A 14349-nucleotide genomic window follows, 5' to 3' on the forward strand; every position below is an offset into this window, starting at 1 on the left:
TTGAAGGGCCGGAGCCGCGGTGGGCAAGGTGGCCATGGGGGAGCGGGGGGGGGGGGGTGTCAGGAGGGCTGACACAGAGCCCCCCACACAGCGTAGGACAGTGGGGATTGCCCCCCATACCCAGCAGCACCCGGTGAGTGGGGCTTTTTTTTTTCCAAGAGCTGGGGTGGGTTGGGGTAGCCATTGCCGGGGCAGGGATGGGCCTGGCTGATTTGGAGATTTGGCGGAATCAATTTGGGGCAGTGATTCAAATCACCGAATCTAATCACTGTCCCCCAAATCAGATGAATCTGAAGTGAATGCTAGCTGCTTTGCACAGGCCTAATAGGGAGGTAGTAGAATAGACTGCCTAGGGAAGTTGTGGACTTCCCATCACTGAAAATATTGAAGAGGTTGGGCAGCCACTGTTTGGGGATGATCTAGGCTTAGCTATGCCTGTTTTCTACCATGGGTTGCTTTCCCCCACCCCCTTTTTTCTGATATGTCAGGGTGTGTTTAAGCCTCCCCAGAGACATTGGATGTTGGCTACAGCTAAGGCTGGGAACTTCAGCTGGGGTGTGCTGATTCTCCTACTAGGAGCAAAGCCAGAGGTTCCTGGCTAGAGGGTTTTGCCTCCACTCAGGGTCAGACTGATCACCATATTTGGTGTTAGGAAGGTATTTTACCTCATGATCAGATTGGTATGAACTGTGAGTGTTTTGCCTTCCTCTGTAAGGGCTGGGGGGGGGGGGGGGGGGGGGGGGGGGGAGGTAGGGAGAAATGGTCCTCTGCCCAAGACCTCTTGAGTGTATATTGACAAAATGTTCTAGAAGCAGAACATTGGCTGCTGTGGTTGCTGCTTTTCCTGTGGCAGGTTAGAGTGTTAGGTCTGTGTTGGGTCAGGTTTAATGGTAGTCTTATATTATGATTGTAATTTAGATTATGGTTGTATATGATGGTTTGGATAGGAATGATCCTGCCTTAGGCATAGGGTTGGACTAGAGTGACCTCTGGAGGACCCTTCCAGCCCTACTTCTCTGTGATTCTATGGTTGGAAAAAGTATCAAGGTGGCCAAATGTGTTGATGACAATTATTCAGAGTGGTACAGGCAAGGTGGACTGTGAGGAACTACATAAGGATGTGGCACAATTGAGGAACTGGGCAACTGCATGGCAGAAATTCAGTGTAGGTAAATGTAAAGTGATGTACCTGGGCAAAAATAAGCCAAACAGTACTTACGATGGGCTCTACATTAGCTGTTGCTATGCAGGAAAGAACTGGGAGTCATTGTGGACAGTTCGCAAAAAACATCAGCTCAGTGCTCATCAACCATCACAAAGCCAAACAAAATGTTAGAGATTATTAATAAGGGAATTGTGAACAAAACTTCATGTGGCCCTTCATAAATCCATGGTGTGTCCACACCTTGAATGCTGTGTCCAGTTTTGGTTCCCCCACTTCAAAAAGTTCTGCCACAGGAGAACTAGAGAAGGGCGGCAAGGATGATTAGTAGTGTGGAGGTGCTTCCATATGATGAGAGTCGAAAGGGGCTACGCCTATTCTGTTAGAAAAGAGATGCTTGAGGGGGAATATGATAAGGCTTTACAAAATACTAAATGGTAAAGAGAAAATAAATAGGGATTTATTATTTACTGTCTCTTGCAATAGAAGAACTAGGGGCCCCAAAATGAAACTAGTAGGTAGCAAGGTCAGAACTAACAAGAGGAAGTTATTTTATACAGTGTGTAATTAAAGTGTAGAAGTGCTTGCCACAAGATGTAGAAGCTGACAGTTTAGCCAGGGGTGCCCAATCTCCAGTCCACGGAGCCACCGCATCTGGCCCACAGGGCTCCCCATGAGTCAGGAGATTTGAGGGCAAGTAGCGGTGGCAGTTAATACGGCCAGCCCTCCCCACTGCCAAATTCCCAAGCCCCACAGAGAGCCTGGAGTCAAGTCACCTCCTCCCTCTTCCTCCCTGCCCCCACCCAGTACAGCCATGTCCTCTTCCCTCTGTGCAGTTGAATCTGGGCTGGGCCACACACCATTTCCCCTATCACACAGCTGGATCAGGGCTGGGCCATGCCCCCACATCCATCCCCACAGGGCTGAGTTGAGGCCAAGCCCATGCCCCTTTCCCCAACATGGCTAGATTGGGGGGCTACCACACATTCCCTGGGTGCCAGATTGGGACTACTGGTTCAGTTTGGCTCACAGATGGGCTGGACCACTGCCCATCCACAGAAAGGTTGAGCACCACTGGTTTAGCCAGATTCAAAAAGGAATTGGACAAGTTCTTGGAGGAAAGGTGCATCAGTAGCTAGTGAGCATGGGAGTCAGGGTTACAGCCTCTGAACTGAAACTTCCTAGACTTTAAATGCTGGAAGCTTCAAATGAAAGAGGAACAGGAGGAAAAACCCTGGTCATACCCAATTCATTCTCTCATTTGGCATCCATTGTCTGACACAGTATACTGGGTAAGATGGACCTATGGTCTGACTCAGTAAATGGCAGTTTTTATCTTCTTTGTTGCCTACTGTGACTTGCTTAGGTTAGCTTCTCCATTACTTAACCCTTCCTTTAGCCTGATTTTTTTTAAACCTTATAGACAATCTGGGATGAGCTTAATGGTGGACTGTAATACTGCTTCTTCCTTTTCATTTGTATTCTCTAGAACAGGGCTGTCCCAACTGGCAGCCTGTGGGCTGCATTGTAGCCTGCAAGCGGTTAATCTGCAGGCCCCAGGCTCCCACCCAGCTGCTGCTCCCTCTATTACTCTGGCTGTAGTAGGAGCAAGGGACTCTAGGCTTTTCTGGTTTCCACTTTTTGCTCCTGTCTTAGTGGGCAGTGCACAGGAGCCTGAAGCCTGGTGCAGCCTGAAAGCCTGTGGCTGGTAAGCTGGGGGAGGAGGTGGGTGGAGGGGAGTTCCCATGTGCACGCACAGTGGAGTGGTTGGGGGCACCCTCCCACAGACATGGGGGGCCTGACCATATATGTATGTGTGGTAGAATGGTAGAAGGGGACTCCCACATATGCCGTGTAGTACTTGAGGGGAGAGTAGGCTGCCTCAAACAGTGGAGTGGTGGGGTAACTATCCACATATGCTGTGCTGCAGGGAGGGGCTGGCCACAGAAGACCCTTGGGTTACACTATTGTTACCCCCCTATTGTATGGCCTGCTTTGGGTGTGGCCCCTTGGCCACTAAGTTGGACAGCCCTGCTTGAACTATAGTAGAAGCTTGCTTATGGTACTCTAACCACTAAGCTCCATGCATCTGAAACCCTCCTCCAATCTATCTATCTATCTGGATAAAAAAACTACAAAAGTGCGTTGCTATAAGAACATGGGGCATAGAAGCTAAAAGTATTTTTACTCCACTTGAATGGTAGAAATATTTGTCATTTTGTACTGTTGCTATTGCATAGGAACAGACCAGTTGAGAGAGGTTTAAATATGGGTAGAAATGTAGGTTAGTTGATGTATTCCAGATAAATGTTGTGTTTGGTTGCTATATCCCATAGCCCTTCCAACAAGCTATTCCAATTCCAAGTTTTGGTAGAATAAATTTTGCGTTTTCTGTTGTAGCAAAGAATATACCCTCAACTTGAATGTCTGAATATCTGAATATTTAATGTCTCATTCATGACTCCAGACTTAATTGGAAAAAAATGTATTTTTACTACAGTTTTACATAAAGTTATATGGAAAATATCTCAGCAGAATCCACACCAGCTGAGGCTTGCTCACAGTCTACAGAATTTCCCCAAATTTAAAGTCCATATTATTTATAGGCCCATGTAAGAATCAGTGTTATGCCATATTCTCTTTTGCTACCATTCATTCATACTAGTAGGCTATGGCAAGGGTCCATAAAGTCAGTTAATCCAACCATCTGGTGATTCCAGTTGGTGCTTAAGAGACAACCTAGCTAAGATGTTGTACACACACCCAACCTCTGCTGATTCTTAACACAGTAGGGGATGAAATAGTAGTTTATTGTGTAATCTGTACCATTGCCTTCTAGTGTACTGTAGAGTGGCTAGAGACCAGTCATATAGAATTGGCTTTAAGATCATGGAGCTGCAGATCAGGACTTTGGCCACCACAGATTGGGCCCATACAAGGGGATCTAACTAGTCTATAATGTCTGCCATAAATTTGATTTGTGCTTCTGTTGAACTATGCAGCTCTATAATTGGATACATTTTTTATTATTAAAAAAGATGTGGAATTTTGCAGTGAAATAAGTAGTTTCCCTTTGAAAAAAACACACACATTAAATATCAACACTTGTATTTAATGTGATGTTAAGGTTACAATTTTAAACAATCAAAAGTTTAGGGATTTCCTAAACTTTTTTGATGAACTTTATAAAAGCTCTACAGAAGGTTTAATTATGGTCTCAGAGCAGAAATTAATTTTACTAGATTTTGTTTTAAAAGCAGGATAATTTTACAATGATTGAGTTAACTTCCTTTTTTTCCCTTCATCTGCTCATCTTACCCTGTATTAGTCACCTTAGTTTTCTTATACTGGAATTTTAAGAGACTGTTCCCCATTAAGGTTCAAATTGCATTTTTCTTTTGAAGCTAGATCTTGATACCCTTATTAATCGGAATTACATTCTTAATAAAATGATTTGGTCACCAATTTATAATGTCTGTTGAATTGTTCTTTATTTCTGAAATATTTTCCCAATTTCTTTGTGAATTTTTCCCTTTCTCTTGTTGCGTCCCCTTCTTGTCCCTGTACTCCTCAAAATTGTGAACTGACAATACTGATCTCCATTACTGTGTACCTGAAAGCTAGTAATATATTGCTATCCTAATGCATTACCACTCTGAAGTCCTATTCTCTGCATTTTCCAAGTCATAATTACATATGCAGATTTTGAGCACCTTTATATGTGATCATATGTCAATACATCAAAAGCAACCTTAATTAAAAGTATCTGCAAATTATTTCATTTTTCTTTAGCTGGAGCAGTCAGATGATTTCAGTTCGTGAAGCCAAAGCTATTCCAAGACCTGACGGTATTGAATGGAGAAACAAATTCATTTGTGTAGAAGGTAAAATGTGAAGCTGCACTGTAATTTTTAGTTCCATATATACCTTTTGATGTAACCTAATCCATCACTTACAGGCTTTGCTTATCTTTTACCTCGATGTTTTGTATAATATGTGCATATATGTAATATTCTCTTGACATTGTCATTGGAAAAGTTGGTCTTCCCATGGTAAAGATATTCTTATACCCATGGAACAAATTATCATGGGACAACAATGAAAATATTTTAGTTGATTGGAGGATCCTGTCCTCATTATTTTGTTTGTCTCCTTTGAGTAGTTAACCATCGTGATATACTATCTCGTGCCTCACTTAACATAAAATTTTTATGTCATGACTGTGCTCATTTTAAATTTTGCATGCAGCATATGTGCATCATAGGCAGGGCTGGCTAGACCCACTACCTAGCGTTAACATAGCTCAACACTTCCCTTTCTAAGACCCTTTTCCAGTTGCTTAGATCTTTGCTGAACTGGGCTGAAATTTTCCATGCTGGCTAATTCTTTTTAAAAGTTTTAGCCAAAATGATGTACAGATTTCCAAGGAGAAGGTTAGAGAAAAATATTGTATTAGCTTCGGTTTTTTGGAGCAGAGACTTGAAAATTGGCAAAGCAAGAACCCAGGTCTTGTATTTCAAGTGGCATTTATGATTTAGTCAAAGCCAGCAGAGACGACTGTCCTCTTCTTCATTCAGTTTTATTCCCTTTTTAATCGGTGTGTTTTTCATAGACCAGTAAAGGCCCATTGTTGCCATGGTATATCTCTGTGCCTCAGGAAATATGGGAATAACAACCATAATGGGAAACTTGCTCCTTTCGGGCCTCTCATACTCACAGCCATTGATTGACTTCCAAGTAAATGGAGCCTGATAACTGGTGCAAAGGTCATTCCATTAGCATTACTTAAGTAAAATATTCTTTAATTATATAATCATTGTTGGTTTTTTTGGTTTTGTTTTTTTCCTATCCTAGATTGGTTTGTTTGGTTTTTTTTTTAATTTTTTTTAGTATACTGTCATATCAGCTCCTGGCTTTCTTGGGAGCTTTAAAAACCACTTGACACAGTACTATTAACCTAAACAGTTTTGGTTTTTAGTCTTATCCTGACTTCTTAAAACTATTGGATATAAAAGGATGAATTTCATCTTGTATTTGTGGACAACTACATGGTTTCTGCCCAATTCGTTGCAGAAATTAGGAGGTGGGGTAGGAAGGGAATAAAGTAAGTAATATTGGGAAGAGGAAAAACGTCTTGCTGTTATATTGCTGAATGCTGTCCTAAAGAATTAAATTTTATCTCTATCTTTGCTACAGAGTTCTGTGTGGTGGTAGGCAGGTTGCTTGAACTAATCTTTTTTTTTTTTATAGTTGGTCATTAAGGGAGTCGATGGAGGTAACGACTTCATCACAATCAAGGGATACAGAAGCTGTGTTTGGCACAGCTGCTGCATCTGTATTATTCTGTCCTAATACAGGTATAGCATAACTGCCCCAGCTTTAACCTGCTTTCATCCAGGGTCAAAGTTAGGGCAATTTAGCTAACTTATTGCTGAAGATTCATGAAAATAATGTAGTTACAACCCTGAGCATTCTGGAACAGCAGCTCCCTTTTTTTAAAGTGACAAAAGAGCATGCTTGTCTATATCCTAATTGTATGTTTCTTATTTTCCAGCTGCCCAGCAGCAAGATGCTGGGAGCTGAATTGTAAAAGTGCTGAACTCTCATAGCTACAACTAGAGGCAATGGGAGTGCTTAAAACTTGTATAATTAGTAGCCTGGTGCCTTCAATTGTGTACCCCAAAATTGTGGATTTTTAAAAACTTAATGTTGGTGCACCCTGCTTTATATCTGTAAAGGGGGAAGTTACTTTTTTCTTAAAGGTGCTTAGAAGAAAAATGCTACATTTTGAAGCACTTTGAATACTAAAGAGGCAAATGCCTTAGCAAAGCTCATAGGAAACTTTACAATTCTGTTTTTGAGCATGGTGTGAATAGTGTGAAGTAAATAAGGCATGAGAACATGAACAATGAGGGAAAGACACAATATTGAATAGCTGTTTTTTCAGTATCCTTTTCTCTTGTGTGCTGAATTATGCAGGCATCCTGTAGAGAAAATAGCATATGATCATAGAATTAATGGCTGCATCATAAGGAAGATGCGCAAGAGGATCAAATTAAGGTTGCGTAGGCAACCTTAACTCTGGCATTTACAGAGTGCTTGACTTTGCAACCTAAGTAACGTACTTTAATGGAGGAGTTATATAGGATGTCTCCCTTTTGTCAGTACACTTTTTTTTAAACTTCAAATAACTGAAGACAGCTATCAGAATGGCATAATTTTTATAATACAAGAAGACATCTAGCACCTTTTAAATAATTGGACTGTTTTTCCCTCCTAACCTTTAAGACCTTCAGATTGTTACAGAAATGGTCATTTTAAATATGTAATATGTTCATTTCAAGGACACTGCTGAGCCCCAATATAGCACAGCTTTGAGTTGCATTTTCTATCCCTTTTTGGACAGTGTCAGGAAAATTACCCTTGCAATATTTATATAGGAAATTATTAGTACTAATTCATGCTTGTCCTGTTACCCAGCTCAAGAGACCTGACTCTTAATTAACCATTTACATTTCAGTCCAATCCAGTTTTTCACAGATTACAAAATAGCATGCTCTCAATGTTCAAGAAGAGCCAGGAGGGGAAATAACTGGATTGAAAGTCCTTGGTAGAGTTGTTCTGGAAAGCTTGTACAGGATTCAACACTGTGCCCAATATGGAGAGACTACTAATTTGCCTTGCTTCCATAAGTATTTAATCCAGTTGTGAGTTTGTTTCTCTTAAGAATAACTCTACAAAACTTGAAACTTTCTGGTTTCTCATTTCCTAATTGGAAAGATGGATCCCTTTAGTCCTAGTCTGAATGAGCAAATTATTAGGATTGCATTTTACTGCTGCTGTTTTTTATTTACTTTAGCGAGTAAAAATTTATGCTGCAGTTTTTTATTTTATGTTATGCTGCAGTTTTCCTTTAGAAAACATATTAAGTGACACTTAACCCTAAAGTATGTCAGTTAAAATATTGCAATAAGTAATCTTACAAAATTCTCTTGGCCCACTCTCTAGGGGTAAGGGTTTCTTTCTTTTTGACAGGTGAACAGTTTCATTATTTAATCTAATAATAAATGACAACAAACAGTATAGGGAAGAAGTGAGTTGATTTTTTTGTATTGGGGTAGGATGATTCTTCTGGACAAATGTGAGGGGCTTTGCGGCCCCGCATTTGTTGTTTTAAAAACTTTATTTGATCTTGGATATAGTGCAAAATGTTTCTTGTACTACCAGATCGATCAACATCAAATTTGGAACAAATAAAACACTATACCACTGAACATATAGCATGTTATCGGCATGTGCAATTTTATAGTAGTAGTAAGTCAGCGTGTCAAATTTTGTGCCTAGCTTTTAAGCTTATAGTTTAAGGCTGCTTACAGGTATGGCGGGGGAGGGGATGGAGCCAGCAGTTTACTTTCAGCTTGGCACATTCCCGTGCTGAATGTGGCGCGTGCCCAGAAGTGTCATCGCATCAATTTGACCCAGCGTCTGTATAGCTCACGTGCTTCAGCACAGTTTTTTCGGCGTGTTTGATAGCTGATTAAATTGCCTATTAGATAAGTGACAAAAAAACCCTGCTGAAGCGCTCAAGCTATACAGATGCTGGGGAGCTGGATCAAAATGATGCGATGCCTCTTCTGGTAAAGCGCTGTTTTGTTTGTTTTGTTTTGTTTCCACACCTGTCAGCGCCCTGCATGGCCAGCATTGTGATTCAGTGTAAATAATGGCATGTTGTGCTGGCAAGTATGTCAGCAAACACCTACTTAAATATTTTAAAGATGTTTTTAGAAAAATGTTCTTGAAGGATGAAGGTTGCCATACAAAGAGCTATAAGGGCCATTGTCCTGATCAATTGTGTACTAAGTTTATTGAAATTTGTAGTTTGGATATTTTTATTCCTTTGAAGTGAGAGTCCTGTAATCTCTATATTGGCAAATTCTCCTAGATTTGATTAAAACATTTGCTTGCATTTGTATTGTAGGACTGGGCTCTAAATTAAAAGTATATGTTTACCAGTGGTTTTCTTTTCAGTTAAAATGCATATGAAAAGTGTGCTAGTGGTATACTGAATTCATGTGTGGATTTTTTTTATAGGCTTTTTTTTATTTTGTGTATTTACTATGTATTTATAACACTGTTTGCTCTGGCCGCATCTTTGAAAATAAAAGGGATTCATAAACCATTAAAAAGGACGCAAGTAGCATAACCTATTTAAGAGTACATTTTGGCTTCAGGGTTTCCAGTCTTGGGTTGTCATACGTCTCGCATGTATGGAAAATACCTTAATGTACTTATGTAGACCTCTTCCAACATGTAAAAGAACTGGATTCTAAAACACGTTTTGCAGTGAGTCTGGGGGGAAAAAAGACAGCATAAGCTGAATACTGCCACAGTATCTTTGCTTTGTTGAAGGTGGCCCCTTGCCAACAAAAGGAGTGCAGGTGTTTTTGAATCCCCTATTTGGAAATGCTACTGAAGTTGCTGATTATGCCAACAACAACAACAAAATGTTAAAGCTGTGTTGAATTTTAATCCAGTAGAAAAATAACAATACAAAAATCATACTTTGTCAATAGTAAAAAGATTGTTCTAAGAATAAAAAAATATTTTTAATGTTTTTAAAAAATATTTTAAAATTTGATCTCATAGTCATTATACTAAATTCCCTATTTTACTACTCTCTTCTTTTGTGTAATTGTGCTTCAAAGGTTATTGCATAATGACAGTGGTTTATGATATATCTGATATCAGTATACTTTTCTGAGGTCTATATGCAGTAATTTCTGTGTATTAAAATATATTCTTGTGTTTTATGTGTAATAATGCTGTTTTTGATGGGACTTCACATACTTTGAGTACTAAATAGTAATATATAAAAGTAAATATCATTTGAAAAATTAAGTACAGTATTAGTCACAACCAGTAAATTATAAAATTGTTCACAGAAAGGAATGATACTAATTATCTCTACCAGCTACAGAAGGAAGTTTACCATGTTTTTATCATATGAAAGTTGCCTACACAGATGTCAGAGAAGGAAAATGCTGCCAGCTGCTAAAAGCCTTCAGAGAAAGTGACAATGTTGACTCAGCCTCTGCTTCTTACAGATGAAGATGCAGTACTGGCTAGAGGCTTTATCATTTCTAACGTTTGCATTTAACCTTGCAGAGCCTTTTGATGGAACAAACACAGCTCGGGCTGTGCATGAAAAGCAGAAGTTTGACATTATCAAAGACGAATTTCTAAAGGTAAAAATGTCAGATCAATAATTACAGACATTTTATTTTTTACAAAGATATTAGAATAAAAAATGAGAAGAGAGAGTTACTGGATTTATCTAGTACAGTGGTGGCTAGGTTATGCTTGCTTATAATCTGTTTTATAGGAATTCATCTTGCATATAGGAGAGAAATGCTATCTCATGAGTATGTACATAAGTGACAGAACTAAAGAGAATTTTCATTTTAGATACTGATTTCTATCTTGAAGTTCTAAATTTTAATTAGAAGGGGGAACTAAATCCATTGCACAGCTTTGAAATCTCAGCCAAAATTCCTGGTTATTGTTTGGAAAAAGGCTGACTACTTTGCAAATTTATCTAGATTCACTGGTTCTTGATGTAGGAACCTGACAGGGAACTTGATAAAACATGAAAATGCTTTGTGTCTTGTACTATTCTTTTTATGATGTAAACACGGCCTGTATTTTGTTTTTAAAGGTTTTTTATTGACGTTTTTTATTTAAAATATTGGGTACTCTTTTTGTGAAAAATCACTGGCAGAGTCATAGAACATGAACATTGGAAACAAAATATGACTGAGAGGCAGCCTTCTCTGGTCCAATTGATGATGAATGCTCAAAGTCTCCTGTCCTCCAGGGAAGTTAGGTTGGACCTTGATTAAAGGGTTTGATCCTCCAAATACATTAAACCTCCTATCCCCTACCCTTTATTTCCTTGTTTTAGATCTTGTCCTGGGTGAAAGATCTGTTTGGATTCAAGTACTTGTATCACTGCTCAGGCTCTGAGTTCACCAACACAATTCCTACTAGTTATGCCCAGCAGTATATGTGCCTGGGACTGGATCTCACATGCAACCAATTAACTTATCCTCCCTGCTGTCATTTGGAGCTTGCACTTAAGGCCTTATTGTGACATCAGTGTTCATGTTATCTAAAGATTCTGTCAAGTTTCTTCAAAGAGGAGGAAGAAAAGATCAGATATTATTAATGCAAAAACAAACAAATGAGGAGAAAATAATTAAAACAAAGTTGAGGGTCTTCATATAAAGCACCAAAATTGTGGTAAAAATAATTTTCTACTTGAAACGTTACCTTTCAAACACATGAAATGGGAGAATAAGTACCTAGCATACTTTCTACCCTAAAAATGGAACAGAAATTTGTTTGGGTAACACATGCATGGTATGTACTCCTTTTTTACAACATCCCTGTGACTTTTAATCTACACTTGAATTTAAGCAATGTTGGGCACACTGTAAATATTATGAGTGTGTGAAATGGGCCATATTCAATTCGGATCACTGTCCCCAATCCGATTCTGCAGAATCTGAATCTGAAGATTCGATGCTGATTTGGAGAATCAGCGATTCGGCCATAGACACCGCTTTAAATATTTTTTCTACACACCCCGAGGTACCAGGCATGGCTCATGAACACGGAGATGGTGGGGTGGATGGAGCATCCCACAGGAGCGCAGCACCACCCCCGTTACTGCCCCCCCGTGTGCTCGGTGGTGGACTGAAAGTACTTCTGGTCCACTTCTGGGTCTGCTGCTGAGTGCACTGGGGACCTCCCTGTGCTCCTGTGGGACACTTCATCTGCACCACCTTCGCAGCATTCATGAGCTGCCTGCTACCTTGAGGTATGTAGGAAAAAACATTTAAAGCTGTGTCTGTCTGAATAGTCGCATCTTTCTGAATCTCTCAAAATCGATTTGGAGCGTTCTGATTCAATTCAGAGAGATTAAAAGGTCTCCTGCTTTGATTCAGATTCGGAGATTCGGCTACTGAATCAGGCCAAATTGAGTCAGTGACTGAAGCTTCACACAGCCCTAGTAAATATCCACCTCTCTCTATACTTGGAGTTGTGTGTGGAGGTAAGTAGGCTAGTGAAACAGCTGTCATGATCTGGGCTTTTGATACAAACGTCCTGGAAATCTGTTCTATTATGAGAATATTTGTAATGTTACTAAAATATGAACACTGGGGAAAGGAGGGTTGCTTTATTTTTAAATCATTATGTAAAATTGTTAACTGCTGTGAAGCCTACACCTAAAGTGTTTGGTGTCATAAATAAAATACTCCGTTCCAAAGTAAAATGCTTCATATATTGCTTAATGTATGTTTAATATTGCTTAATATATGCTTAATAAGTGCTTAATATGTTGCATAGGTAAAAGAAGGAAACACAACTCGTTGCTCATAAAGCTGCATATATTTATGAATGTCCTATAAAACTGGGATGTGTAGTGTTGTTGAATGGACCAAGGTCCATAATTCCATTGGAAAGTCAATTCTTCGCGTTCAAAGTTTACCTCACAAGGCTCTAATTTTTAACTGGCGTTGCATAGGCATAGAGAGTTGCGTCTCTGCGGGCCTGAAAGATGCCATCTGACATTCTTTTCCTGGAGTGCAGGGAAGGTATAAAAATGAGATCAGAATTGCCCGTTGTAAGGACACTTGCTTCCGTTTTGGAAATATCAGAGGATTATTCCTCAAATGTTCAACCTGTGTCTTCCAAATCATACATGTGAAGAACCCTTAATGATATTGACAAATTAGAATGCTTTAATCATTTACATTAATAGCCTGTTCTTCACAGGTTATCTTTGTGCCTGGCCAAGCACTCCATGCAATCTCACTATTTATTCTTCTCACTGAAGGATTTTTTTTAAAGAAATAATTAACTGGTGGTAATAGGAAAACTAAATGTTTAAAAACATTTCTGTGAATCTGTGGTATTTATGCCTTTTTAATGTTAAAGAGGTGTTGAAATAAAAGAGAATTATTTAATTCTTAAAATGATATGATTTTTATTTCTTTCCCAGTCATGGCAAAGGTTACGAGACAAGAAAGACTTGAACTGTGTATTACCTTTAAGAGCAACTATACAGAAAAGATAACTGGCTACTTCTTTCATTGTCTCCTTATTGGATTCTGCTGAAATATAAAGAACAATATTACAACTCAAGATGCAGTTACCCCATGGTTTTTTATGAAGTGTTTTTCTCTTTCAAGTTTTTGTTAAGGAAATGTTTGTAAGAAAGATTGCATATTTTATTATGACATTTGTTAATACAACCTTTCATTCAAAGATGCATTTTTTTCTGAAAATGCTTACATCAGTGACATGTATAAGAGGAAGAGACCATTACAACCCAAATTTCAGACCACAGAAATCTAAGGAAAGAAATGGAGTGTATTGATCTGTTGTTACCATCAGCTGTGTATTGGTTAATTCAGTCACATAAAATAAAGAAATAAAAAGCTAACAAGTGTGTGAGTCCAACTATCTTTAAGGCATTGCACACAATACACATTTCTTGGAGGATAAGCAGCCCGTGCTTAACAACTGCTTAATGCAGTATGCACTTTTGCTCTACTTGGCACTTTCCAGTTTTTATTTCCCTGTTATATGGAACAACAGTAAATTAATCACAGTAAAACTAGACACTAGTTGTTATAGTGTTCTTGATGCCAAGAACTGTAATTCAAACTGGAATTTTTAAGCAGCAGGGCTACTACAAAACAGTTGAAATAACCAGTGGCAAAACAATCCATGTAAGCGCTTAATATTCGCACAGAGTAGGTCAGATACCTTTTTGTGTTTTGTTTCCATATGCAAAGTAGTAGTGATAGCTGCTATAAAGCTGCTAAAATAAGCCAAGTTTTTGTTTTGACTTTGTGTAAATATTTGTAAATTGGTCAGCTGCTGTAAATTTAAAATTTAAAAAGTAATCTTGAAAATTTTAACTTTTCCAAAAAACATGTGAAACTTCTTTTAGAACTGCTGTAGCACAGTTTGTGCCTCTCCTGTGTTTGTTATTGCAGACGAGATCACATGTTAAAATTGTTACTTATCATTGATGTCAAATTCATATATTTTCATTTTTTTAAGTTTAATATTTTGTATGGTGTCCAGTGGAATAAAGTTTATGTATGGAAAATTGA

At 38.8% G+C, this 14349-nt stretch overlaps 1 protein-coding gene across 4 annotated transcripts in view; it reads left to right on the plus strand.

Annotated features, from left to right (window-relative positions):
• The window catches only part of TENT2 (terminal nucleotidyltransferase 2), a 96463-nt gene extending 82114 nt beyond the window's left edge, over positions 1-14349 (plus strand). For all 4 annotated transcript variants that reach the window (XM_059725116.1, XM_014594805.3, XM_019482106.2 and 1 more), the window contains 3 exons: positions 4955-5046; positions 10328-10407; positions 13227-14349. In XM_059725116.1, coding sequence (XP_059581099.1) covers positions 4955-5046; positions 10328-10407; positions 13227-13301 — 247 coding nt within the window. In that variant the 3' untranslated portion in view covers positions 13302-14349. The remainder of the gene's footprint in view (positions 1-4954; positions 5047-10327; positions 10408-13226) is intronic.

This window comes from Alligator mississippiensis, chromosome 3 (genome assembly GCF_030867095.1).
Source record: "Alligator mississippiensis isolate rAllMis1 chromosome 3, rAllMis1, whole genome shotgun sequence".
NCBI classification, from domain to species: domain Eukaryota; kingdom Metazoa; phylum Chordata; order Crocodylia; family Alligatoridae; genus Alligator; species Alligator mississippiensis.